The sequence below is a fragment of the Geotrypetes seraphini genome, chromosome 10, assembly GCF_902459505.1.
Source record: "Geotrypetes seraphini chromosome 10, aGeoSer1.1, whole genome shotgun sequence".
Taxonomy (NCBI): Eukaryota; Metazoa; Chordata; class Amphibia; order Gymnophiona; family Dermophiidae; genus Geotrypetes; species Geotrypetes seraphini.
The window spans coordinates 102702411-102730138 of NC_047093.1; the positions used below are offsets into that span (position 1 = coordinate 102702411).

The 27728-nt window shown below is 44.9% G+C and overlaps 1 protein-coding gene across 4 annotated transcripts in view; it reads left to right on the forward strand.

The window, feature by feature from the left end:
• FKBP15 (FKBP prolyl isomerase 15) overlaps nt 1-27728 on the forward strand; it is a 337919-nt gene that overhangs the window by 208036 nt on the left and 102155 nt on the right. For all 4 annotated transcript variants that reach the window (XM_033960334.1, XM_033960337.1, XM_033960335.1 and 1 more), the window contains 4 exons: nt 4734-4848; nt 11799-11908; nt 12030-12137; nt 23286-23380. In XM_033960334.1, the coding sequence (XP_033816225.1) occupies nt 4734-4848; nt 11799-11908; nt 12030-12137; nt 23286-23380 (428 nt within the window). The remainder of the gene's footprint in view (nt 1-4733; nt 4849-11798; nt 11909-12029; nt 12138-23285; nt 23381-27728) is intronic.

Below are 27728 nucleotides of genomic sequence, written 5' to 3' on the forward strand. Positions count from 1 at the left end.
TGCAGCATCTTTCTATCCCTCCCCCCGGTGCAGCAGAACCCCGAAAGCAATTTCATTGTGTTGCGTTAGATCTAAGCTAAGCATTGTTCTTGTATGCCACATCTTCCTTAAAAAACAGAGCTTTAAATGGTTAAACAAATTACAGATCATCCTTAAATAAACTTAATTTCAGATGTCATAACATTTCTGAAATAAAAGTCTAGAGCCATTCCCCCCTCCCCCATGCAGCAGAACTCCAACCACCCTCCCACCACGAGACTGACATACCTCCGTTCCAAAAAGCAGCATTAGCAGCACTGAACAGGCTGATTTGCGGCCTTCCCCGCCGGGGCCTTCCCTGTGCCACATCACTGATGACATCATTCATGGCACAGTAGATGGAAGGCCCTGGCGGGGAAGGCCGCGAAGCAGCCTGTTCAGTGCTGCCGCCGCTGCTGTTTGGAAGAGAGGTATGTGGGCCTCGCGGTGGGAGGATCGATGAGATTCTGCACAGGTTGGGAAGGAGGGATGGAAAGATGCTGCGCAAGGGGATAGGTAAGAGGGGAGGAAAGATGCTGCATATGGGAGGTGGAGAGAAAGTGCTGTCGCCGGAAAACTGGGTAGTGTCAGGGACATTCGGGAGGGACTTCGGGTGTTGATCCAACTAGGGCTCATTTTGGGGGTAAGGCTTATATTAAGATCTATCCCGAAAATCATACTAGGGCTTAATTTCGGGTAAACATGGTAGTATTCTCCCTCTATCCAATTCTCAGGTCATCCAGTCAAAGAAATCGATCAGATTTGTCTTATGAGTACAAAACATACCTCTAGTGAATCCATGTTGCTTTGGGTCTTCTAATCCACTGAATTCCAGAAACGTCAGTTTTTAAAGTGTTTCCGTTAATGTACTTACCTCTAAAGTCAGACCTACAGGTCATTGTTCCTACTTCTTCCTTCCACTTTTATGGAGAGGGTCCACATCTGCCCTTCTCCATTCCTCCAATACCACTCCTAGCTCTAGAGAAGCATTTGAAAGGTCAGCCTGTGGAACATCCAGACTCTTACCCTCAGGTGTATATCATCCAGCCCCATAGCTTTGTCCACCTTTAGTTTAGCTAGCTCCTCACAAACACAATCCTCTGAAAATCGATTATGGTCTTCTACACTTCCAGCCCTAATTGTGTTTGTCTTCTGTGGTTCCACTTCCAGCGCTTCAGCTGTGAACATAAAACAGAGATTTTTTAAGCACTTCAGCCTTATCTTTATTAGCTTCTACATATTTCTCCCTTTCAAATTTGTCTCACAATGCTACTTTTCTAATTTAATCTAATCTGAATTTCTGAAGCATACTTATCCAGGTTCAAGGCAATTTACAAGGTAAGAGGCTCATGTAGGGACATGGGGAAAGTTACATTACATTGTAGAAGAACATTTTGCAGTTCTTCCAAGAAATCAATAAAAAATATCTTGTCTTCCCATTTTATCATGATGACTATTTTTTCTTCCATTTGCATCTTTGGCTTTTTTTTATTTCTGTATGATTTCCCAATTTTTATCTGTAAATCGCTTAGAAGTGTTATAAGCAATAGCATCAAATTTTAATAAAAACTTGAAACTTTGCTTTCCTGACTACTTGACCAGTCTCTCTTAACTTTTCCAGTTATTGAGATCTAGTACCAAGCAGCCACATTTTGAGTCTGTTGCAGTGCTTTAATAGAGGAAGCTAGAAGCTCCATATATAAGGACATTGCAATAATCTACTGGGACAAGAACTGGTTGTTACAAGATGGTAAAGAAATCATCATGTGACAGAAACAACCTTATCATTTCAACAGCCTAAACTTATTAAATTCACCTTTTACCACATGCCTGATTTATAAGTACCGTATTTTCGCGGATATAACGCGCACCATTGTAAAACGCGCACAGGGGTATAGCGCGCAGAAATCACGATGATATGTACAAAAACTTTTCTATACCGCGCTCAGGCATATAACGCGCATGCTGCCCGACTCTCCTCTGGCCACCCCGACTCTCCTTTCGCTCTCCCCGACTCTCCTCTGGCCACCCCGACTCTCCTTTCGCCCTCCCCGACTCTCATCTGGTTGCCCCGACTCACCCTGACTTTCGGTGCACTGCCCCGACTCTCCTCTGGTTGCCCCGACTCACCCTGACTTTCGGTGCACTGCCCCGACTCTCCTCTGGTTGCCCCGACTCACCGTTCACCCGCCCTGACTTTCGGTGCACTGCCCCGCCTCTCCGTGCCTGTCCCCCTTGAAGTCCTGTCCCCCCTTGAAGGTCTGCCTGTCCCCCCTTGAAGTCCTGTCCCCCTTGAAGGTCTGCCTGTCCCCCTTGAAGATCTGCCTGTCCCCCCTTGAAGTCCTGTCCCCATTCTGAAAGCCTGATGCCCCCCCTCGACGTCCGATTCTTCTCCCCCCTCGGCAGGACCACTCGCACCCCCACCCCGAAGGACCGCCGACTCCCCGACAATATTGGGCCAGGAGGGAGCCCAAATCCTCCTGGCCACGGCGACCCCCTAACCCCACCCCGCACTACATTACGGGCAGGAGGGATCCCAGGCCCTCCTGCCCTCGACGCAAACCCCCTCCCCCCAACGACCGCCCCCCCCCAAGAACCTCCGCCCGTCCCCCAGCCGACCCGCGACCCCCCTGGCCGACCCCCACGACACCCCCACCCGCCTTCCCCGTACTTTGTGTAGTTGGGCCAGAAGGGAGCCCAAACCCTCCTGGCCACGGCGACCCCCTAACCCCACCCCGCACTACATTACGGGCAGGAGGGATCCCAGGCCCTCCTGCCCTCGACGCAAACCCCCCTCCCTCCAACGACCGCCCCCCCCCAAGAACCTCCGACCGACCCGCGACCCCCCTGGCCGACCCCCCCACCCCCCTTCCCCGTACCTTTGGAAGTTGGCCGGACAGACGGGAGCCAAACCCGCCTGTCCGGCAGGCAGCCAACGAAGGAATGAGGCCGGATTGGCCCATCCGTCCTAAAGCTCCGCCTACTGGTGGGGCCTAAGGCGCGTGGGCCAATCAGAATAGGCCCTGGAGCCTTAGGTCCCACCTGGGGGCGCGGCCTGAGACACATGGTCGGGTTTGGCCCATGTGCCTCAGGCCGCGCCCCCAGGTGGGACCTAAGGCTCCAGGGCCTATTCTGATTGGCCCACGCGCCTTAGGCCCCACCAGTAGGCGGAGCTTTAGGACGGATGGGCCAATCCGGCCTCATTCCTTCGTTGGCTGCCTGCCGGACAGGCGGGTTTGGCTCCCGTCTGTCCGGCCAACTTCCAAAGGTACGGGGAAGGGGGGTGGGGGGGTCGGCCAGGGGGGTCGCGGGTCGGTCGGAGGTTCTTGGGGGGGGCGGTCGTTGGAGGGAGGGGGGTTTGCGTCGAGGGCAGGAGGGCCTGGGATCCCTCCTGCCCGTAATGTAGTGCGGGGTGGGGTTAGGGGGTCGCCGTGGCCAGGAGGGTTTGGGCTCCCTTCTGGCCCAACTACACAAAGTACGGGGAAGGCGGGTGGGGGTGTCGTGGGGGTCGGCCAGGGGGGTCGCGGGTCGGCTGGGGGATGGGCGGAGGTTCTTGGGGGGGGCGGTCGTTGGGGGGAGGGGGTTTGCGTCGAGGGCAGGAGGGCCTGGGATCCCTCCTGCCCGTAATGTAGTGCGGGGTGGGGTTAGGGGGTCGCCGTGGCCAGGAGGGTTTGGGCTCCCTCCTGGCCCGATATTTTTGGGGAGTCGGCGGTCCTTCGGGGTGAGGGTGCGAGTGGTCCTGCCGGGGGGGGGGATGTATCGGACGTCGGGGAGTCGGCCGGGCAAGAGGGCTGGGGCTCCCTCTTGCTCCGATCGTGGATGCGGGTGCGGGTGGGAGCGCGTGCGAGCGGTCGTTCGGGGTGGGGGTGCGAGCGGTCCTGCTGGGGGGGTGAATCGGGCGTCGGGCGGGGTGGGAACTATGTTTAAAAACTTTTGTATACCGCGCTCAGGCATATAACGCGCGAGGGGTATGCGCGGTACGTAAAATCACGTATAACGCGCGCGTTATATCCGCGAAAATACGGTAGTTGATTAGATTTAAATTCAACAGTGTTCCCAAATAACAAACTTCTTGGCATATCAGGAAAATGGAGATGAGAGAAGGAAAGTGACAATAAGGAGATTCTGGATATGAAACAGAAAAGTAGGAAGATAATGACTTGGGGGGAGGGGAAAGACTGCACTGTTGAGCAGACTTTTGTTCTGATATACAGTGTATGTGTATGCACGTGCCTGCACCTCCCTCTGGTCCCCCACTTAACATTTTTAATGTCACTGAAGTGATTTATTCATCCACTCAGGAAAAGAAAAAAGAAAACATTTTTAGCTACCAGTACAGGTTGCAGAGAAGCACTGAAAATTTGAGCAGAGGAGGTAGAGATTTAGCCTTCCCCTCACCTCATCAGGTTTTCTGCAATTTCCACTCACCCATTGTCTTTCATACCTTTTTAATTTCCAGGAAAGGAATGGAAAAACTCGCCTACCATGACAATTACAAAGAGTGAACTTTTGGCCATTCTTTTCAGCTGCTTTGTAATTCACTTCATAACGTTTTTTGATGCATAATGAAATTGTCAAGTTACTTGAGAAACTATTTGAAAGTTTATTTTATTTTTGTTTTGTTTTTTTTCAAATAGAGAAAAAAATGTTGACTTTTTTGCTTGTTACTGAACTCCAATACAGTGTTAAGTATGTTTTTGCTTGGTTCTCCTTAGTCATCATATACAGGTGTGGCCTACACTTACTCCCCAGTTCCTACTCCTTCCTCCCAGCTGCAGGCCATAGGAGAGATGTATCCAACCGTAATCTCACAGCCATCTCATTTCCAAGGTAAGGGAGACATAAATTTCTCTTTTCCAAGGCTTTGATGAAGACTTCTTTCAACTGCATGTTAGTGTTGGCTTTCATGTTTAAATATATTTATTGTCTTTGCAATGCTCATGAACAACATATAAAGAAACAGCAAACTCAGACACAATTCTTGTTATAACAGATCTTTTAGAAGCATACAGTATATGCAAAGATTTATGTTTAGTCAGAGTTAAAGCTACAGGTTCAACATTCTAATGAAAGTTAAATTTACCCTCTCAGGTAATGTGTGTAAATAAGGCAGCCACAACTTTAAAAAACGTTTCTTAGTCTGTCTCCTGTGTTCTTCTACAGATAATTTATTTCTTTTTCTTTTATTTAGTATTTATATACCAATTGTAGCCTAATCTTTCCATAGTCAATAAGTCATAAATCTGGTTATGTTGTAATTAAGAGACTGACTCAAGTCAATTAAACCAGCATATGAGAAGGACTCGTTATACTGTAACGTAGCTCAGAGACATATAACTCTGAAGGGGGGGAGGTAACCCCCTCTTAGGTTAAGAGTTTTTCATCCAATCATAGCATGATATTTAGTAAAAACGAGTCCAACTCTTGAAGGTATAAGTTAATTAATAACTGTATTCAATACTTGAAATAAAACTGCTTGCAAAACTTTTAAAGAATACAAAAAAGTGATTGCATTCAGGTTGTGCTGAAGGTGTGAAAATGTACTTAGCTGAGATACAACTTCTCAGGGTTCCGACGCGGCCCCGTTTCGGCGTCTGCTTCAGGAGACCCCGCCAACCGAGAGTTAGATTTTTTCAGAAAAAGTCACACCATGTATAAATTCTTTAACTGTGATCAGTCAAAAACTAAAAAGTTCCGTGCAACTTTTTAGTTTTTGACTGATCACAGTTAAAGAATTTATACATGGTGTGACTTTTTCTGAAAAAATCTAACTCTCGGTTGGCGGGGTCTCCTGAAGCAGACGCCGAAACGGGGCCGCGTCGGGACCCTGAGAAGTTGTATCTCAGCTAAGTACATTTTCACACCTTCAGCACAACCTGAATGCAATCACTTTTTTGTATTCTTTAAAAGTTTTGCAAGCAGTTTTATTTCAAGTATTGAATACAGTTATTAATTAACTTATACCTTCAAGAGTTGGACTCGTTTTTACTAAATATCATGCTATGATTGGATGAAAAACTCTTAACCTAAGAGGGGGTTACCTCCCCCCCTTCAGAGTTATATGTCTCTGAGCTACGTTACAGTATAACGAGTCCTTCTCATATGCTGGTTTAATTGATTTGAGTCAGTCTCTTAATTACAGCTCAGCTACTTTTCTGACTCTTTTTGCTACATTGTCCCTGTCTATTGGAAACATAAATCTGGTTATGCCATAATTTGAGACTTGGGGGAGAATCTCCCATCCAGTATAGTAGTATAGTAACAAATTTCTGTTTGCAATTAGCATTGCTTTTCTTAAGAAAAGACACAATGCCCTCATTCCTTCAACAATATCTGTCATATTAGCCAATAAACAGTTTTGAAGCATAGCTTGTCACCTTCTCTTATAAGCATTTCCCAGGTACGATGGGAATTCAATAATTTACCTGAGTATGAAAGAAAGTAGCAAGCGTGTTGAAACAAGTCTGTGCATGTTGTGGCATGTCTCAAGGTTACTAATGCATAGTTGTGGCTCAGTGCAAGTCTAACATACCAAAAGACAGGATGTTAAGAGAATCCTCGTGCAAATAAAGTAAGAAACTGCTAGATTTGGGGCACTGTTCAGTGACAACATTTCTCACAAAAGAAGGGAAAAGGCCAAAGGAGATCCATGAATATATGACTGCAGTTTATGGTGAGTCTGCCCAATCATCCTACAAAGTAAAATTTTGAAACAAGCTGTTTAAGTGGGGTAGAAGAGTCCTTTGAAGATGACCCTCACACTAGATGGCCCATGGAAGCAACTTCCACAGAAAAGTGCAAGACAGAAGAGGATTTAATTTTGTCAGATGAATTAAGGTTTCCCGAATAGCTGAAAAAATGGGCATCTCGGCAGGTACAGTTTGGAAAATAATTCATGAAAAGTTGGGCATGTCCAAAGTTTTAGTGCAAGATGGGCTCCAAAAATGCTGAACACCAAATGAATTTTTTTTCATTGTTTGGTGACTGGAGATGACTTGGGTCTATCACCCAAAATGGAGTCAATGCAGTGAAAGCACAAGTCATCCCCCACCCTAAAAAGTTAAAGACACAAAAATCTGCAGGCAAAGTCATGGCAATTGTCTTCTGGAATGATGAGCTTTTGCTTCTGGAGTTCATGCCACACAAGACAACTGGGAAGAGTTACACCAACACAATGATCACTTTGTGGGAGTCAATCAAGGAGAAAAGATGAGGAAAACTCATAGCTGGCATGCTGCTGCTTCATGACAGGCTGCCATCCGAGAATGTGAGTTTCAGCAGCTGAACCATCCACCCTACAGTCCTGACCTGGCTCCCTTATTATTTCCTGTTCTGAGTTTTGAAGAAATCTCTCAATGGTCAGTGATTTTCAAGTGATAAAGACATTAGATAGACTGGAAGTCCTTTGGGACAGATAGGGAAATTGCTTGAATACCTGATTTGTGACCCATTCTGAGTTCTTTTGGAAGGATGGGCTCAAAAAATTAATAAATAAATAAATAAATAAAATACTGTCAAATAGGGGTGGCAATTCAAGGATCAATGAACTATCACCCACCTACCATGAGAAACATGTATATAGGAATGCTCTTTTGATTAGGGTGGTGGTGCCAGCTCTTCTGATCACTGGCACTTGGAGAAATAACAGTGGCTCACCCATTCTCTATCCAACTTGTGATGTTTCTGATCACTAAGATGGGTATCTTAAACATGATGTCAGCCCTTCTACAGTGCAGTGCCATGGATATTTTTTTTTTCTTTTTATGGGGTGAGCTAACACTGTAAGCATTCTAAGTGATAACATTTAACATTGTTATTATTTTAAATTAACAATTAAGTGTGCCATCATGTTGTAAGTCTGCTCCATTTGCTTTGAAACTAGCATGAGAAAAAAGAATTATTTCTGCAATGACCTGTAAAAACACAGAGATTGTTCTGCCCCCATTTTATGTGGGCAGTTTCTCAGTTCTTGTATAAAACAAATATATAGATTGTCTGTTCTAAAATGTGTAAACAAAGGGTTCCTTTTACAAAGGTGCGCTAGCGTTTTTAGTGCACACACTAGATTAATGTGCGCTAGCTGAAAAATTATTGCCTGCTTAAAAGGAGGCGGTAGCGGCTAGTGCATGCGCTAAAACCGCTAGCGCACCTTTGTAAAAGGAGCCCAAAGTGTGCTCTATGGATTCAATTTCCCAGAGTGCTTAGCTACTCCCAGAGTGTTTGAATTTAGCTTACTGGAGCCCACCACCTTCTTCAGTCTGAGAGAAAACAGTGGCCATTTTTTTGAGACCACATGACTGCATGAAAACTTAGGTCTAACATTATCCTCTCACCAGGCTTTCACCCTTTATTTCCGCTAGCCTAATCAGTATCTAAGTTTGGCGCACAGTGTTGTTCCCCACAAGGTGTGTCGACACACTTCCAGCTTCCCCTTGGATAGGATGTGCTGGTTGAGTGAGAAGATTCTGTAAACAAAGTTGGACTGCCTTAAAATCATCACATAGTGAGTGCTTATTCTTTACTACAAATTGTTAAAGAAAATTGTTCAAAAAACTACAGAGTCTGGCTGATAACACTAAGGTTACAGAAGTAAGGGTTAACTGAATGAGAGCCTCAGACATGTGCCAACCTAACTCAGTGAATTCAGCAATGCTTGGCCATTTTGGGGAGTCTCTGCTTTACAGTAAAAACCTGAGGATATTTCAGTGAAAGTCTGTGGTGAAGATTTTCACTGAAACTCATCAAATCTAGTGTCTCACTGATATTCATCAAATCTAGTGTCTCAAGTTCTATTATGTTCCCATATTTATCTCTCCCCTCCTTCCGTCCTTAATCTATTCAATATACTGTTCAATATAAATTGTTAAGAAAGCTGTGTAAGCCTCCAAAGATCTCGTTTTTCAATCTTACTGAAGCTTCTCCAGCAAATTTCAGATAACCTGAAAACAATGTCATGTATCTCTAAGAACAGAACAAATTATATTAACCAATCAGTACCTCAGGATTGTTTTGTCTGCAGGACAGAGAGATATTTCTTGAAATAGCTGAAGAATTAATCATTTTGTCAAAAATGAGTGTAGAAAAATACCATTCATCAAAAACTGCAATTGGCTGACTGCCTCTGTCATTCGATGCCACCGGAGGATGGGAGCCGGTGCTTTCTTACCATGGCATTTAAATATAATTCCAGAAGCTGCAGGCGCCGCCGGAGATCCACTGAAGCCGAAACCACTCTCCCTACCTGTCTGCCTGCCCACTGCACCATCCCCCCACCCCCGAAGCCGACCCTTCCACCAAACCAGAGCCGACACGCTCCATCACCCCCCCCCCAGCAGCAACTCTGTGAAGGGACAGTTCATAATGGCATGTGCAGCAACTCACACGCACGCTGTCGACTCAACAAGCCTTCCCCCTGATGTCAATTCTGACATTGGAGAGAAGGTTCCGGGCCAGTAAGGCAGTGATTGGTTGGTCCAGAACCTTCTCTCCAATGTCAGAATTGACATCAGGGGGAAGGCTTGTGGGCCAGCAGTGTGTGAGTTCCTTAACGTGCTATGGCCATCCCTGTGCAGAGTTGCTGTTGGAGGGGAGGGGAAATGGAGCATGTTGGCTCCGGCTTTGGTGGCAGGGTCAGCTTCGGGGGTGGGGGTGGGGGGTGGTGCAGCTGGCAGGCAGATAGGGAGGCAGGGAAGGATCCCCGATGGCAGGCAGGGATCCCTGGCAGGAGGCAGGGAAGGATCCCTGGCAGCAGCCAGGCCACATACCCCCAATAGGCGGTTCGCGGACCCCCAAGGGTACGCGTTTCGCATGTTGAGAAACACTGCTCTATCCTTCTCTAGTGGCCCTTAGGGTCCATACAGGCAGTCTGAAAGCTTTTAAGCTCTTAAAATGCTAGTGCACTTTTCACTGTCCATACTGGGATCAATGAATGATGTCACCCACATGTGAGAATATCTGCCTGCTGTCTCCAGTAACACCTGTTACGGCAAGTAACTGTGCTTTTTAGTTTGTGGTCCTGTATTTGTGTAGGGTTTATCTGTGTTCTGCACATGTGACCAAGGCCAGGCTCACCACACAATTGTTTCCCACGTACTCACCTTTATAGGACCCCCCAGGGACCCCCGAAGAAGACTTTTTGTCGAAACGCGGACTGTGTTGGGTCCTATATCCCTAGCGGACTAGGTCCTTTAAGGCTCTTACTTTTATGTGGATGGAATTATTTTATGTGGATGATTTCAGTGTACCTTTGTAACTTTGACATTTTCAAATAAAGTCCATTTAGGAACATCGTCACTCCACAGAGGTTTTTTTTTCTCTGGAATGAATATTGTTAAGCTTTATGAGTGTCTTGGCCCTGAGTAGGAAGATATTTGTCAGCAATTTGTCTGGATTTTGGAAAGCCCCGAGTTTGGGGACATGTCTGGAGTGCCTCTATGCATGTACGGATGTTGATGTGATGACATTCATTTGTGGAGGCCCTCTAGACACGGCCTGGAACTCAGAGCAGGAAACACGAGGTTTGTGTGGGGCTGGGGGTGGAATGGGGTGGGTTTGGGTCAGAACTGGACAGGGCCAGAGATGGCGCAGGGTGTGGCCCGGGGCATGGCCAATTGTCCTCTTTTTTATTTTTTATAGAGGAATTCTGGTAACCTTAAGCAGAATTAGAAAAGGTTCAAAGAGCGACCAGAATGATAAAGGGGATGGAACTTCTCTCGTATCAGGAAAGGCTAAAAAGGTTGTGGCTTTTCAGCTTGGAAAAAGATGGCTGAGGGAGGATATGATCAAAGTCTACAAAATCCTGAGTGGCATAAAAACAGGAGTGAATTGATTTTTCACCCTTTCAAAACATACAAAAACTATGGGACATTCAACGAAATTACATGGAAAACTTTTTAAACAAATAGGCGAAAATATTTTTTACTCAAAGAATAGTTAAGCTTTAGAACTTATTTCCAGAGGATGTGATTACCGCTATAGAGACAGACATGGGGAAGCCACTGCTTTCCCTGGATCAGTAGCATTGAATATTGCTACTATTGGGTTTCTGCCAGATACTTATGACCTGGATTGGCCACTGTGGGAACTGTGGTTTTACTCAGTATGGTTATTCTTATGTGTCAGCCAGATTGCCATCTCAACCATGCTTCAGAAAGCATGTCTGGGCAATTTTTTAAATGTAGCATTGAGCACTGCACTTTCACTTTCCTGCTGAAATAACAGACGACTTTGAGATTGCTGTCTGTGCTCAGACTTTAGGACTGATTCTGATCCCCAAAGTATTTTGCTCATTGGCCAACTCCTGATGCGGGTGTAGTATGCTGAAACATGGCTCATGTTGGATCAATAAAGACAAGATCTTATTCAATGAGGTTCTTTGTGCTTTTTTTGCTGTTATGGGTTTGGTATTCTATGTCCCTCTCTGTGCCGTTCAATATAACTATATCCCAGTCATGGCTCTCCGTGAACTATGTCTCTGTGATCACCACTAAATCCAAATCACCCTCTTCCATGATATCCTTTAGATCCAGAACCTACACTGTCCTTCAGAAGTGCTTTCATTACTTTCCAACTTCCCTGTAACTATTTTTGTGAAAAGTGACAGAAATGGTTACTGGAATAGGTAGAAAATGTTGTCTCACTTGACTTGAATGACCAATAAAAAAATTGGGCTTATCAAACTAGAGAAGAGCCTTCCTACCTAAAGCTGAATTCAGTATGTGGGCGTGGGGGAGTGTTGAAATTTCATCCTGATAATGTTATCTCTTCCCTTTTCTTTCTAGGATCTGGTGATGTTACTTCCTTCCTGATGACAGAAGCACGTCAGCATAATACAGAGATCCGAATGGCGTTCAACAAAATAGCTGATAAAATTGACCAGCTTGCTTGTACGGTGAGCTGTGAATCAAAGTTCTAAAAAGTGTTGCATAAGTGTTTTACAGTAGGGGATGGGAATGTCTAACAAAGATGAGCCATTGACATCTTTTGCTTTTCTTTTCCCCATCCCCCTGCAGGTACATGAGATTCAGAAGCAAAATGCCAGTGATTCACTTTTGCCAAGGCGTTCCTCGGCTACTATGGAGACAGCCATGATCTTGAACAATATTCAGTGCATCATCCAGGTATAGCTTGTCCTGGAGCTGTTCTTCATGTACTTAATCTTTATTACAAAAACCAAGTAGCCCCAAAAGATTCCACAAAGGAAATGAAGCAGCAAAACAACAAAAGGATTGTGGAACAGAAGATCGGATGTACCAGTTTTTATTTTGTGAGTCACTTGTGACTGAATACACTCTTTGTGGATTGTTTTTAAGTTATTTGGATGCTTATTAAACTACAAACATGTACATCCAATCTTCTGTTCCACAATCTTTTTGTTGTTTTATTTAATCTTTACTATCAACACCAGAGCAGGAAACAACAAGATCAAAGCAATTATAGAATATAAAAAAATCTCAGCAAATACTCTTTCTAGTGCAAAAAAGCATATGAGTCTTCACCAATAGGGTTGTATATTCGTACTCTTGAGTTTGTTTAGAAGGCATCATCTTCATTTTTCGGCTCCACCTATGAACATAAGAATTGCCATATTGGGATAGACTGAAGGTCTATCAAACCCAGTATCCTGTTTTCAAGAGTGGCCAACCCAGGTCCCTAGCAAGATCCCAAGCAGTAAAACAGATTTTATGCTGCTTCTCAAAGGAATCAGGGCCAGATTAAAGAGAAGGCCCAGTAGGCACATGCCTTGGTCTCGTAATTGTTAGGGGGGGCCTGCTGAAGGTCCGAGAATTTCTTCCTCTAGTTGGCCCATCTCCCTCCCTTCCTCTCACCTTCGTGGGTTACCTTCCTTTCAAATGTTTTTTTTTCCCAAACGGTGACAAGCCCTGGCATCGATGGCAAGTATGTTCGGCAACCGTTACCTTGCAAACGATGCTCAACCCAAAGTATCCTCTCTGACGCAACTTCCTGTTTCCTTCCAGGCAGCTTGCATCATAGGGGAAGCTTTGGCTGAGCAGTACTGCTTACAAGATAACGGTTGCCGAATGTACTCACTGTTGAGGCTGGGGAGGGGGACATCACTATTTGGAAAAAAACCAAAAAAACCACACATCGGAAAGCATGGTGACCTGCGAAGGTGAAGGGAAGGGAGGGAGATGTCAGAAGCGTGGGAAAGCAGCAGCAGAGGTGAGGGGGTAGGATAACACAATGGAATTGCCTGGGGGCAGATGATGGAAGTGGGAAGAAGGGAGAGAGAGAAGGGGCAGATGATGGAAGTGGGGAAAAGGGAGAGAGAGAGGAGGGCAGATGGATGCCAGTTGAGAGGGGACAGCAGATGCTGAATGGAATAGTTACCGGGTTCTACCTCCAATCTAGCTCCCACTTAAATCCAATAGACACTCAAGTTCACCCCTGCTCTTGTCTTATTAGCAGCAACTAGTTACCGAGTTGCTCTCCTGATTTAAACCACCACTCAGAAATTAAATATATCCCACGCTCTCTCCCCGAGTCAATGCTAAGCCTTTCCTCAGTTCGAAGCTACTTATTCGTGAAACAATTAAGACCTGCCTCCCAGCTCTCCCAAAGGCTTACCCTAATTCTCACCATGAAGCTACCTCCGTGGCTCCTTCTTCTCCTACTCTGCTCATCTTTCATTACCACCCTCTGCTTGAAACCCCCCTCTCCCAACTTTCTTGACTCCACAAATGGCAGTAACATTTGCCCTGGCCTCAGAAGCCCCACACTTATACGCACCAGAAGTCATCCCTCCAAAAAAAAACCCTCAAAGAATCAACCACGCCTCTTTAAAGCCTGTCTCCCCTGCCAATCTTCCCATCCATGCCTCTGACTCTCTCACGCCAGTCCCGACTCTTTATTGCAACGCCAGATCCGCATACAACAAGACTCAAATTTTGAAGGACCTACTTGAGGATCTTAACCCTGGATTCTTATGCATCACGGAATCTTGGTTAGAAAAAGATGACTTATTTACACAAAATGATCTCTGTTCCCATGGTTACCAAGGCCTCTTCTCCCCCAGAACTAACCGAAAAGGAGATGGCCTGGCACTCCTCTACAAATCATTCTTTGATGTCCAGCTCCTCGAAAAAAGTAGCCACACCTTACTAGTCACCGATGAACTCCACCCTCACCCACTGAGCGTTCTGCTACTATATTGTCCACCAACCCCCTGGAACAAATTCTCCGAGCTAGTTCTCGAGACTATATCAAACGCCTTCCTCAAATTTCAAAGATTACTGATCATTGGGGATATCAGTCTCCACCTAGATGACATCACCAACAAGGATACGACTGAATTTAATAACTTCCTCACCTCTCTAGGTTTTCCCCACCCTGCCTCCTTTCCAACCTATGAAAAGGGGCACACACTAAATATCATCAGCTTCCTTGATCTTACAGATTACAAAACTTCAGTCGATGACACCCGCTGGGAAACACGTCCCTTGGTCCGACCACTTCTTAGGGGCTTTCTGTCTCCCCATTTTCTTTTTTTTTTCCCCATTATTTTTTATTTTCAAATTTTACATAAAGTGTACAAAATATTAAAGATTGTCTCCCCATTTTCATGTCGCACATTGATTCCTCACCCCGCACCTCATATTCCATTACTTTCCACAAAAAAATTGTGAGTGAACTGTTCTAGACCAAATTTCTCAATCAATTCTCCTCCACTCCTATGCCTGCAATCCCAGAAACCATCTGGCACAACTGGGTCACCCTCTCCGAGACCACCTACCACTCTCTCGCCCCTCTTTCCACTAAAACTGTCTCCTACTCCCATAAGGCCCCTTGGTACCTTCCATATCACAGAGAACTGAAGCAGAAATGTCAAGCACTGGAGCGCAAATGGAAAAAATCTAAATCCCCTACAGACAAACAGTCCTGGAGGGTCAATATGAAGTTCTACAATACAGTATTAAAAAAAGCAAGGAAAAACTTCTACGGTGATAAAATCTCCAGATCCAACAACCAAAGTAGTGCATTGTTTAACATCTAGCGCTCCTTAACCTCTAAATACGACTCCATCATGCCCCCCTCCTCTCCATCAGCTGACGATCTAGCAAAGTTCTTCAATGAAAAGGTCACTACCTTAAGATGCTCCTTCCCACCAGCAGTTTCTTACAACTCCCTGATACCCTCCGACTCCAACCTTACCCTGATTGTCTCCAACCCTATCCCAGCTGACATATCCTGGACTGCCTTTGAGCATGTATACGAATCCCAGGTCTCTAAACTCTGCTTCAAACTGAAAGCCTGCAACTGCGCCTTGGACCCATTCCCCTCCTACCTATATGAGAATATTCCCGCACAGGCCATCTCATCTCATCTCTTACCAAACTTATAAAACTCTGCCCTACTGTCAGGCCTATTTTTTTGCAGAAATGGGTCATATTGCCCTGTCCCCACTACTGAAAAAAGCTGACCTAGACCCCTCCTCACCTTCCAACTACCGCCCAATAGCAAATATTCCCCTCCTCACCAAGATGCTAGAGTCCATTATATCTACCCAACTCTCATCCTATTTAGAGAGATTCTCCATTCTCCTTCCTTACCAATATGGCTTTAGACCCAACTTCAGCACCGAAACCCTATTGGCCTCACTAATCTCAAAGGTTCAACAACTTCATTCTCATAATAAGTTTGCTGTTCTTCTACAATTCGACCTTTCTGCAGCATTTGACGTTGTCCATCATGATATTCTTATTTTCCAACTTTCTGAGATTGGCATTAACTCTACAGTCCTAGACTGGTTCTCGAAATTCTTACGCTCCCGCTCTTACACTGTTAATATGAATGCACCTCATCCTCTCCTTGGAAACCGATTTGTGGAGTTCCGCAGGGCTCACCTTTATCCCCTATTCTCTTCAACATCTATATGTCTTTCCTGAAACTCCTCCACCTTTTCCCCCTGGAAACACTTTACACTTATGCTGATGACATCTTTGTCCTCCTCGAGACCGACTCGAACCTCACCAACCTCTCTGAGAACATTTCCTCATGTATAACAAGCCTCCAATCCTGGGCCCTCACCGTACAAATGAAACTAAACAAGTCCAAAACAAAATTACTTTAGCTCGGCCTAAAATTAGATCAGCTACCCACCCTCATCCCTCTGCCCTTGGGCACCACACTGCAGCTTGAGTTCTCTAGCAAAGTTCTGGGCATCATCATTGACTCTACACTATCCTTCAATGACCACCTCAAATGCTTTTTCAGCCTTCACATGCTGAGGAAAACAAGATCCTGTTTTCACTTTGCTGTCCTCGTACAATCTCCAGATTGGACTATTGTAACTCCATCTACTTAAGCCTGATAAATAAAAGACTTCAGCGGATCCAGAACACTGCGGCTAAACTAATCTTCGCAAAGAGTAAATTTGACCATGTCTCCCCACTCCTGTCCAAACTTCACTGCTTCCAGTAGTTCTAGGGTCCACTTTAAATGCGCCTGCCTAACCTTCAAGATCCTACATAGCATCCTTTCTCCCCTTTTCCCACTATCTTGGAATTCCTCAAATCCCAACATCACCAGAGCCACCCAACAATTCAAACTATCCTTCCCCTCATTAAAAGACATATCCCTTCCAGGAAAACTAAGTGCAGCCCTCTCCTTCAGATGCACTGAGCTCTGGAATAACCTTTCTGCCCCACTTCGGAATCTGGGCGTCCTCCAACTTTTCCGAAAACATCTGAAAACCTGGCTATTCTCAAAAATGTAATATGTCCTCCTCCTTGCTATACTAAGTCCCTCTAAACTTTCTCTTCACTGTCCTGTTACCCTCTCTGGAGTTCCTTTTCTACACCATTTCCTGTAAACCGTGCCGAGCTCTACGATTGGGGAGATGATGCGGTATACAAACTTAAGGTTTAGTTTAGTTTAGTAATGGAAGTGGAGAAAGAGAACACATACTGGATGGAAGGAGGGTATAGAGAAAAAGGTCATATGCTGGACGGGAGGAAGAAGATAGAGTTAGTGAGAGAGTGGAGGGGTGATGGAAAGGGGTGGTAAGCTGTGGGTAGACACAGTGAAAAGAGGGAAACTGAGAACTGAATAGTAAGAGAGAATTTAATGTAGACGGCAGCAGAAAATAGAGAAGAAAGACCAGGGAAGAGAAAGGAGAGAGAGATGCCAGATAACGGGGAAAGATACAGAGATATCAGATTTGAGTGGAGGAAATGAAAAGAGAGAGAGATGATAAAAACCACAGAAGGGAGGGAAGGATGGCTTCTTGCATCTCTTTTTGCTATGCTCAGGCTGGACTGCATCTACAGAGTCAAGTCGCAGCCCACAACGTCAGAGCCATGGCGGCACCAGTAGCTTTCCTCAGATCCACTCCTATTGAGGAATTATCTAAGGCTGCCACTTGGTCCTCTGTTCATACTTTCACCTCTCATTATTGTCTGCATTCTTTTTCCAGATGGGATGGCCATTTTGGCCAGGCAGTATTCTCCTGAATTGCCAACACTCCCGCCATCCCATTCTGGTTAGCTTGGAGGTCACCCACATGTGAGAATATGCTGCCTGCTTGTCCTGGGATAATATAATAATAATAATAACTTTATTTTTGTATACTGCAAGTACCACAAATAGTTCAGAGCGGTTTACAGAGGAAGAGACTGTGCATAGACAATGATGTTACAGAGAGTAGTTTCGAGTTACATTGGTGTCAGGGATGCAATAGTATTACAGAGACGATGTTACAGAGAGTGTTACAGAGAATGTTACAAAGAATAGTTTCAAATTACATTGGTGTCAGGGATGCAATAAGTAGTTCTGAAGTACAACAAGGTCGGAAGGAGTCAGAAAAATTTATCAAAGAGATAGGTTTTAATTGATTTCCTAAAGGATTGGTAGGAGGGAGTATTTGAGATGATGGTGGTTAGGCATTTATTCCATTTGCCTGCTTGGAATGACAGTGTTCTATCAAGGAATCTCTTGTAGATGCAGCCCTTTAGGGAGGGGAAGGCAGACAGACAGGCGTTGCGTGTGTGAGTGGAGCTTGGGAATACAAAGTGGTGTGACATGTAGATTGGGGATAAGCCTTTTAAGGTTTTGAAGCAGAGGCAGGCAGATTTGAAGATGATCCTTGCCTCGATCAGTTACTTGCTTCGATAAAGCACAGTTACTTAGCGTAACAGGTGTTATCCAGGGACAGCAGGCAGATATTCTCACAATCCACCCACCTCCCCGGGTTGGCTTCTCTGCTAGCTATCTGAACTGAGGATACGCGTGCCCTGCACTGGGCGGGAAGGCACTTGTGTATGCGTGGCAAGGCAGTTGCAAACTTTCTAAGTTCTACAAGCAAGTCTGCTTGCGAGGCTGTCTGCATCGGGGCTCCATGGATGACGTTACCCACATGTGAGAATATCTGCCTGCTGTCCCTGGATAACACCTGTTACGCTAAGTAACTGTGCTTTTTGTACTCCTGATTATAATCATCATGTGCATCTATGCCAAGTAGGTATTTAAACATCTCTATCATATCTCCCCTCTCCCGCCTTTCCTCCAAAGTATACATATTGAGATCTTTAAGTCTGTCCTCATACACCTTATGATGCAGACCACGCACCATTTTAGTAGCCTTCCTCTGGACCGACTCCATCCTTTTTATATCTCCAGAATTGTACACAATATTCTAAATGTGGTCTCACCAGAGTCTTATACAGGGGCATCAATACCTCTTTTTTCCTACTGGCCATACCTCTTCCTATGCACCATAGCATCCTAGTTTCGTAGTCAACTTTTCAACCTGTTTGGCCACCTTAAGATCATCACATACAATCACACCCAATTCCTGCTCTTCTGTCATGCACATAAGTTCTTCAACCCCTAAAGTGTACCATTCCTTCGGGTTTTTGCAGCCCAAATGTATGACCTTGCATTTCTTAGTATTAAATTTTAACTGCCAAATTTCAGACCATTCTTCAAGCTTCGCTAAGTCTTTCTTCATGTTGTTCACACCATCCGGGATGTTTACTCTATTGCAGATTTTGGTATCATCTGCAAAGAAGCAAATCTTATCCGACAGCCCTTCAGCAATATTGCTTATAAAAATGTTTTTAAAAAACAGGCCCAAGAACAGAGCCTTGAGGTACATCACTGGTAACATCCCTTTCCTTAGAGCAATCTCCATTGACCACTACCCTCTGTCATCTTCCACTCAGCCAGTTCCTGACACAACTCGTCACTTTGGGGCCCATCCCGAGGGCACTTAGTTTATTTATTAGACATCTGTATGGAACACTGCCTAAGGCTTTGCTAAAATCTAAATATGCCATATCAAGTGCACTCCTTCTATCCAATTCTCTGGTCACCCAGTCAAAGAAATTAGTCAAATTTGTCTGACAAAACCTACGTCTAATGAATACATGTTGCCTCCGGTCCAGTAATCCACAGGTTTCCAGAAACTTCACTGTTTTCTGTTTTAAAACCATTAATTTGCTTACCACAGAAGTCAGACTTACAGTCCTATAATTCCCTACTTCTACTTTTGTGTAGAGGGACCACATCCGCCATTCTCCAGTCCTCTGGTACCACTCCCGACTCTAGAGAAGCATTGAAAAGGTCAGTCAATGGAGCCACCAGAACTTCTCTAAGTTCCTTTAGCCCTCGGATGTACACCATCCAGCACCATTGCTTTGTCTACTTTTAATTTAGCTAGCTCCTTATGAACACAACCCTCTGAAAATTGATCAGGGTCTACCACTCCACCATCCCTATTCACATTTGTCTTCTGCAGTCCCACTCCCGGCGCTTCAGCCATAAACACAGAACAGAAATATTTGGCCACGTTAGGCACATATGACATTAATTTTTTTTTTTTGTTGTTCTACACCTGTACAATTGAGTGATACAGAGGCATTATAGCATTCTTGGTTTTATTTACCAACCATTTCCTAAAAATGCCTAGCCTCACTTCAGTTGTTGGAAAAATAATGGAAGTGTTGCTGAAAGAAAGGATAGTGTATTTCCTTGAATCTAATGGGTTACAGGATCCGAGGCAACATGGCTTTACAAAAGGTAAATCGTGCCAAACGAACCTGATTGAATTTTTTGATTGGGTAACCAGAGAGCTGGATCGAGGACATATGCTAGATGTAATTTACTTGGATTTCAGCAAAGCCTTTGATACAGTTCCTCATAGGAGGCTGTTGAACAAACTTGAAGGGCTGAAGTTAGGACCCAAAGTGGTGAACTGGGTCAGAAACTGGCTGTCGGACAGACGCCAGAGGGTGGTGGTTAATGGAAGTTGCTCGAAGGAAGGAAAGGTGACTAGTGGAGTCCCTCAGGGTTTGGTGCTGGGGCCAATCCTGTTCAATATGTATGTAAGTGACATTGCTGAAGGGTTAGAAGGAAAAGTGTGCCTTTTTGCAGATGATACCAAGATTTGTAACAGAGTAGACACTGAAGAGGGAGTGGAGAATATGAAAAAGGATCTGCAAAAGTTAGAGGAATGGTCTAATGCCTGGCAACTAAAATTCAATGCAAAGAAATGCAGAGTAATGCATTTGGGGATTAATAATAGGAAGGAACCGTATATGCTGGGAGGAGAGAAGCTGATATGCACGAACGGGGAGAGGGACCTTGGGATGATAGTGTCCGAAGATCTAAAGGCGAAAAAACAGTGTGACAAGGCAGTGGCTGCTGCCAGAAGGATTCTGGGCTGTATAAAGAGAGGCGTAGTCAGTAGAAGGAAGAAGGTGTTGATGCCCCTGTACAGGTCATTGGTGAGGCCCCACTTGGAGTATTGTGTTCAGTTTTGGAGACCGTATCTGGCGAAAGACGTAAGAAGACTTGAGGCGGTCCAGAGGAGGGCGACGAAAATGATAGGAGGCTTGCGCCAGAAGATGTATGAGGAGAGACTGGAAGCCCTGAATATGTATACCCTAGAGGAAAGGAGAGACAGGGGAGATATGATTCAGACGTTCAAATACTTAAAGGGTATTAACGTAGAACAAAATCTTTTCCAGAGAAAGGAAAATGGTAAAACCAGAGGGCATAATTTGAGGTTGAGGGGTGGTAGATTCAGGGGCAATGTTAGGAAATTCTACTTTACGGAGAGGGTGGTGGATGCCTGGAATGCGCTCCCGAGAGAGGTGGTGGAGAGTAAAACTGTGACTGAGTTCAAAGAAGCGTGGGATGAACACAGAAGATTTAGAATCAGAAAATAATATTAAATATTGAACTAAGGCCAGTTACTGGGCAGACTTGCACGGTCTGTGTCTGTGTATGGCCGTTAGGTAGAGGATGGGCAGGGGAGGGCTTCAATGGCTGGGAGGGTGTAGATGGGCTGGAGTAAGTCTTAACAGAGATTTTGGCAGGTGGAACCCAAGCATAGTACCGGGTAAAGCTTTGGATTCTTGCCCAGAAATAGCTAAGAAGAAAAAAAAATAAATTTTAAATTGAATTAGGTTGGGCAGACTGGATGGACCATTCGGGTCTTTATCTGCCGTCATCTACTATGTTACTATGTTATTCTGTTCTTTGGCTGCTGCCGCACACTTCAGAAGACTTCAGCATATTGTCTACAATGGTTATAAGGAAAAATATTACCAGGAGACAATTGGTAGTAGTGAGCAAATTTGTCAGAAATCATCGCCAAAAGGTTTGCCCCAACAGGACAAGCCCCATGTTACCCACTTCCTAAGATAATCAGGATTCATTCCTAGTGAACAATGGATTGTGCACAATGGTAGTAAAACTTGAAAGATGAAAATTAGTATAATTTCACATCTTATCCCAGTGCACAAGTATACATAAGATAGTAGGGCATGACTCTGAATAAAGGCCACACAGGCACTGGAGCTTTAGTTTTCTATATCCTGCTTTTAATCCATCTTAATTCAGAAACACTTGATCACCACCTACTCCTTAATACGCTGTCCTCTCTGGGATTCCAGGGTTCTGTTCTCACCTGGTTTTCTTCCTATCTCTGTAGAAAAACAAGTGGGAACAGTGAGAGGTTTCCGAAACGCGATCTTTATTGTATACAAAGGCTCAACGCTGCAAGCCTTTCGGTACTGAAAAGCAGGGGCAGCAGAATGCTGTCTTGTTTGGGGGGACCAAGATGCTATGCCTTAGCCCCGGCGAAATCGTGCAGCAGCTTCAAGTTTAAATGATTGGGCAGCCATCGCACAGCATCAGGAAGAAGGCCTGCCCCCGGAAGTCTTCATTCTACTTCCAGGGACAGGTCTGTTCCTTGAAACTGCATGGCGGCAGCTGTCTGATCATTTTAAGTTAAACCCTCGGAGTCGGGAGGGCAGGCGGGCACCAGTTTTTGGGGAGCCCATGGCCCCTGTGGCTTACCCTGTTCCAACGCCTGTGCTGAAAAGTACCTTCCTCAGGAGTCTGTAAATAAACCAAACTGTGTCTTTTAACTCACATATGTACATGTATGAGTTAAAAACAAAAGAACAACTAAAAACAAACAAAAAAATATATATATAATCATATTTAAACATAGCAATAAAAATCAATTCAAGATAACAAGAGTATAAAAATAAGTTTAAAAATCTATACACATAAAGAACATCCAAATAAGACATTCAAAAGTAGATCACTTCTAGATTAATCCTAAAATAACCTCATGTTTACAAACATGAAATGAATGTTTCTTGTGACACATACTACAGTGGAACCTCGGTTTGCAAGTAACCCGGTTTGCGAGTGTTTTGCAAGATGAGCAAAAACTCAGCAAACTTTCGTCTCGCAAAACGAGTGTTGACTCGCTACACGAGGTCTCACTAGGGTGGCTCAGGGGTGGGTGGGTACCTGTCTGTGGGTGCTGCAGCCCTTACAGCGTGGTGGTTTCCTTTCCCCAGGGTCCCCGTGCGGCTCTCCTCACTCTTCGGCGATGCCTTTGCCGTTAACCAGCGCCTCCCAGCTTCCGATTCAAGCCGGCCATCCTCCAGATGCATGTGCAGGACGTCTGAACTCCCCCGTCAAGCCGGCACCGCTCCAACAACAGGCGCACCATGCAGGATGTCCTTAGTTGTCTTGCTGAAAGCTTTGAGTATCAGTCATGCCTCATGGGAATCATCTCCTGATGTGTGTTTGTCAGTTTTAAGTTTATTTAAAATTTCTTATACTGCCTAATCAGACTTCTAGGTGGTGTACAATATTAATAAAAACATATATTGACTATAATACTAATTTAAAATGCTTAAGGTCAGTGATTTACTGAAATGTTTCCAAAATGAAGTAGTATAATGAGAATGGCATGTAAGAAATCATATTTTTTCTGTTGTCAGGAGAATGAGCAACTAAAGCAGGAAGTGTTTGAAAAGAGTAGTCGAATCGAAGAGCAGAATGAGAAGATTAGTGCCCTCATCCAATGCAACCAAAGGTAAGGGGATGCAGTGTATTCTGGGAGATATAGTGCATTGGTGGTGGTAGTGGCGCGAGGAGTAGTGAGAAGGAGGCTATTGTCTGCCCATTAAAGGATGAAATATTGGGCAGAGTAGTGTAGTTTTAATTTTTTATGGGAGACAATATTACACTGTAACATAAAAATAAAACTGAGGTTGAAAATCCTACCCCATTGCGTTTGCAATCTAAATTGCACATGACAAAATATATGAGGGCATTGGTAAAGGTCTATTTGTTAGTATTGATTACACTGTTCTGAACCAACTTTGTTAACCCTTCCTTCCAGCAGGTGGAGGTTGAAAGAACTGAATTTTGCGAGTGATATCACCAGCATAAGCAGGGGTGCTCCTGGAGTAATATAGTGTTTTTCTCTATCTTCAGCAGGTAGTAGTTTGTGCTGATTGTGCTCTTGTTCCTGGCATAGCTCCCCGCTCCCTGCTCCGCTGGTCACAGCCGCACAGCCACACATCTCTTTCTCTTTCCCATTTCCATTTCTAGACCGCAAATCCCTTTCAGTTCAATACGGTTTACAAAGAAAGAAGGAACTGTACAATGACAGCGATCTACAAAAGTCATTAAAAGCAATCAATATTCATAAAGGACTAAAAGTTACCAAGGACATCAATTTCTTAAAAATCTAATGAACAAAGATGATTTCAATAATTTTCTAAAGTGCAGGTAAGATGATGATAACAATTTTCAAAGTTTGTCATCTGAACTAGCTGCCTGAAAAGCAAATGATCATTGCTGAAGGGAATACAGATACAGTGATGCCTTGGAATCTGAACTTAATCCATTCCAGAACCCCATTCGAGTTCCAAAACAGTTTTTCCCCTTTAAAATAATAGAAACGGGATTAATCCATTCCTTGGTCCCACAAACTCGGATTTTCAAATGATTTTAACAGTAAATACACTGAATTTTAAGATAAAATATTAACCAAATATAATATTTGAATAAAAATGTAAAGTAATAAAATTAAAAAGGAATGATGATGTGGAAGCTGGAGGAAGAGGAGGGAGATTATTACTTGGAAGGCAAGTCACCTTCCATGGTAACATCAGGTAACTGCGTTTCTGGTGGTTCTTGTGTCTGCATTCTTTTCCTTTTTATGCTCTTTGCTAAGGTACCACTTGTAGAGGGCTTGGGGTCACTGGTCATGGTGTCTTTTGAGAACCAACGTTCCAAAGTGGTCTGATGATGGGTGACCTTTTTGAACTTTTCTAAAATGTTCAACGATGTTACACCTGTTAACAAGGGCTTTATCGGGGTGCCACTTCTCAATGACTGCTTGGGTTTTTGACCACATGTTGAGAAGATCCTTGATTTCAGCAGTGGGAATGGTACCAGTGTCTCCCTCTTCCTCCTCTGAAGAAGTTTCCTCTGCAACTTCTTTCTGCTGCTGCTGGTTGAGGTGCTGAAGCTCCTCTGTTGTCAGCTAAGTCCTGTGATCGTCCACTAACTCATTGACATCCTCTTTGCTGACTTCAAGACCCATGGACTTGCCCAGAGATACGATGTCAGGAACAACAGGTGGTTCCTCAAAGCCTTCGAAGTTCCTTTCAGCAACACATTCAGGCCAGAGATTTTTCCAGGCAGAGATCATTGACCTCAAAGACACTTCCCTCTGTGCTTTCTCAATGATTCTTAGGCAATGGAGGATATTATAGTGGTCTTTCCAGAACTCTCAGAGGGTGAGTTCCGTTTCATTTGTAACTTCAAAACAACTCTGGAACATAGCCTTTTTTTGAAGTTCGAGATCACCTGCTGGTCCATGGGCTGGATAAGAGGAGTGTTATTGGGGGGCAAAAATTTTATCTTGATGAAGCTATATTCACCCACCAAATTTTCTTCTTTTTTTTCCATTTTTATTTAGAAAATTTTCCAGCAAATACATATAATAACCAACAAACAGCAAAAACAGAGTCAAGGCTTATACAAACAATGAATGAACACATCCCTCCCCCACCCACCCCTACCCTGGTACCCTATCAGCCCAACACTTCCTCAGAGCCATATCCTCCATAAACATTACATTCCCTCCATTGCATATACACATCCCACACTTTATGAAAATCATTTACTTGCCCCCCTGTCCTATGCACAGTCATCTGAGACGTCAGACACACATAATCAATCTTATATAATAAAGCCATGGGGGGTCACATGATGCTGAGTTAGAGGGCAGATGTGTGTGTCTCGAGCTCCTCAACCCCACTCTCTTCATCAGCATTTGGACTGCTTGAATTTTGCCCCTTTCCGCTGCATTTTCTATCTTGCGGCAGTGTACCGGGTGCCCCTTCAGATTCCCACCTGTGTTAGGGGTTATGGCCTCAAAAACTGTGCGAAAAGATCAAGTGAAAGCAAAGACCACGGAGCCTAAGATGGCGGAAGCAATGGTCCAGAGGGCTTTACTGTGAGCTCGGTCTGGCTACAGGAGGTTGTCACAGAGGTGAAAGGTGCGATAAAATCATCCCTGGACCAGCGCCTGCAATCTATCGCTGATAAACTTGATATTATGGATGGGCGGCTGGAATCATTAACAGGAGAGTTTACTGCCTGTTGCCAGCATGTGTTGGCACTGGAAGACAATATATACCAGGTGACCAGCATGCAAACGGAGATGCAAACCTGCTTCCAGACTTTGGAGGACAAGCTAGATGATATCAAAAATTGCTCCCGCCGCAGCAACCTCAGGCTTCGTGGGTTCTTGGAACACTGGATTGTGGACACCCTAGATCTGCGCTCTGAGGTGGGACCAGTGAGGATTTAGTGTGCCCACTGGCTTGGGCCCCAGTGTGCCTCGAAGGAGAAGCCACACGTGGTAATCTTTAAGCTCCTCAACTATGTGCACAAGATGGAAATCCTGCGGGCAATCCGATCGAAGGGGCCTCTTATATTTGAAAATCACACTGTTTTATGCTTCCAGGATTATTCGCCACGTGTTTCCACCCAGCGTCGGGCCTACGCTTCTCTCTGTGCGGATCTTCATCGTAATTACGTGCAGTTTGCCCTGTTATATCCTGCAAAGTTGAAGATTTTTTTATGAAGGCAAGCCTCACTTTTTTGACCAGCTGGCGATCGCCATTCGCTTCGTGGCTCAGATGGCTGTCCCATCCACCAGCTCTGCGAGCTAACTGCGGCCCTGGATTTATTCCCGGAGGTACTTTGATTTCAGTTTGCTGAGATTGATGATGCAGTGGCTCCCATTTGTTACTTTTGAGTTCTCTCAATTTCTTCTGCATTTGAACCGGTAGAGCATGCCGCGCCGCAATACCCCGATGGGTGTTGTCTGCTCTCCCTTTGTCACAATCTGCTGCTTCCACTCAGTGAGCTAGCTATGTGGGCCTTACTTTGATCACTTTGGTGCCTGCATTGCGACACTTGGAGTTCTGCGTTGCCAGCTGTCCCTGGTTTCCTTGCGGCGGGATGTTGGAGACTGCAGGCCTACTCCTGGATTGATTTTAACATCATGATACTCCAACACGTTGTGACATTGGGGCACCTGTTGAGTATTTTTGGGGGGGGGGCTTTGCTTGCTGGGTGTGTGTGGGTGAACGAATGGCTGGGTTCTGGTTTGCTGGGATAGGGGAGATGGCTGGAGTTCTTTTTAAGTTTTTTGGTTCCTTGTCTACTGGGGTTTTGCCTGGTGATGGGGTCCTTTTGGCTGAATTGGTAACCAACTTTGGGGGCAGTTCAGGGAGGTTGGGGGCCACTTCGCATCTTGGGTTTGGTGGCATTTGGGTGCATGGGTGTGGTGAGAAGATGTGGTTTGTGGCTTGGTGTTTATGGCGGGGGTATGGGTTTTCTTTGTCATACTTGCCTCACACTGGTGGGCTCTGTTGCGCCAATTGTATCAGGGTTTTTGTGGGATTTGTGAGGGGTTACATGCCGCTGTTCTTCCATGTTTTGATTCATCTCTGATCTCTGTTTGGGAGAGCGGGGCTCTGGGTGGTTCGGGGCAGCCCTGGGTAGTCCCAAGAGACACATGTGTTTCTGGGGAGTATGGGGACTATTTCCTTGGGGGGAGGGGGACTGGGGACATTTGGGTATGGGCTTGGGATAGGGGGCTGCTCTTTTTTTTCTGGTTTACTGGGTTTCCTTTTTTTTGTTTTGTCTTTCATTTTGGTTTTGTAGCCGAGCTGGGGGAGGTCACCCTGGGGTTTGTGGCCCCTCTTTTGGGCTTTGGGTGAATTTACACATCGCTCTTATGAGGCTTTGGACTTGGTGGGGCCGTATGCTGGGACGGCCCCTCCTTCCTTTTTTTTTGCTATTATTTTCATCACTGCTCTTGGTTATTCAGATTTCAAATGGTTAAACTAATT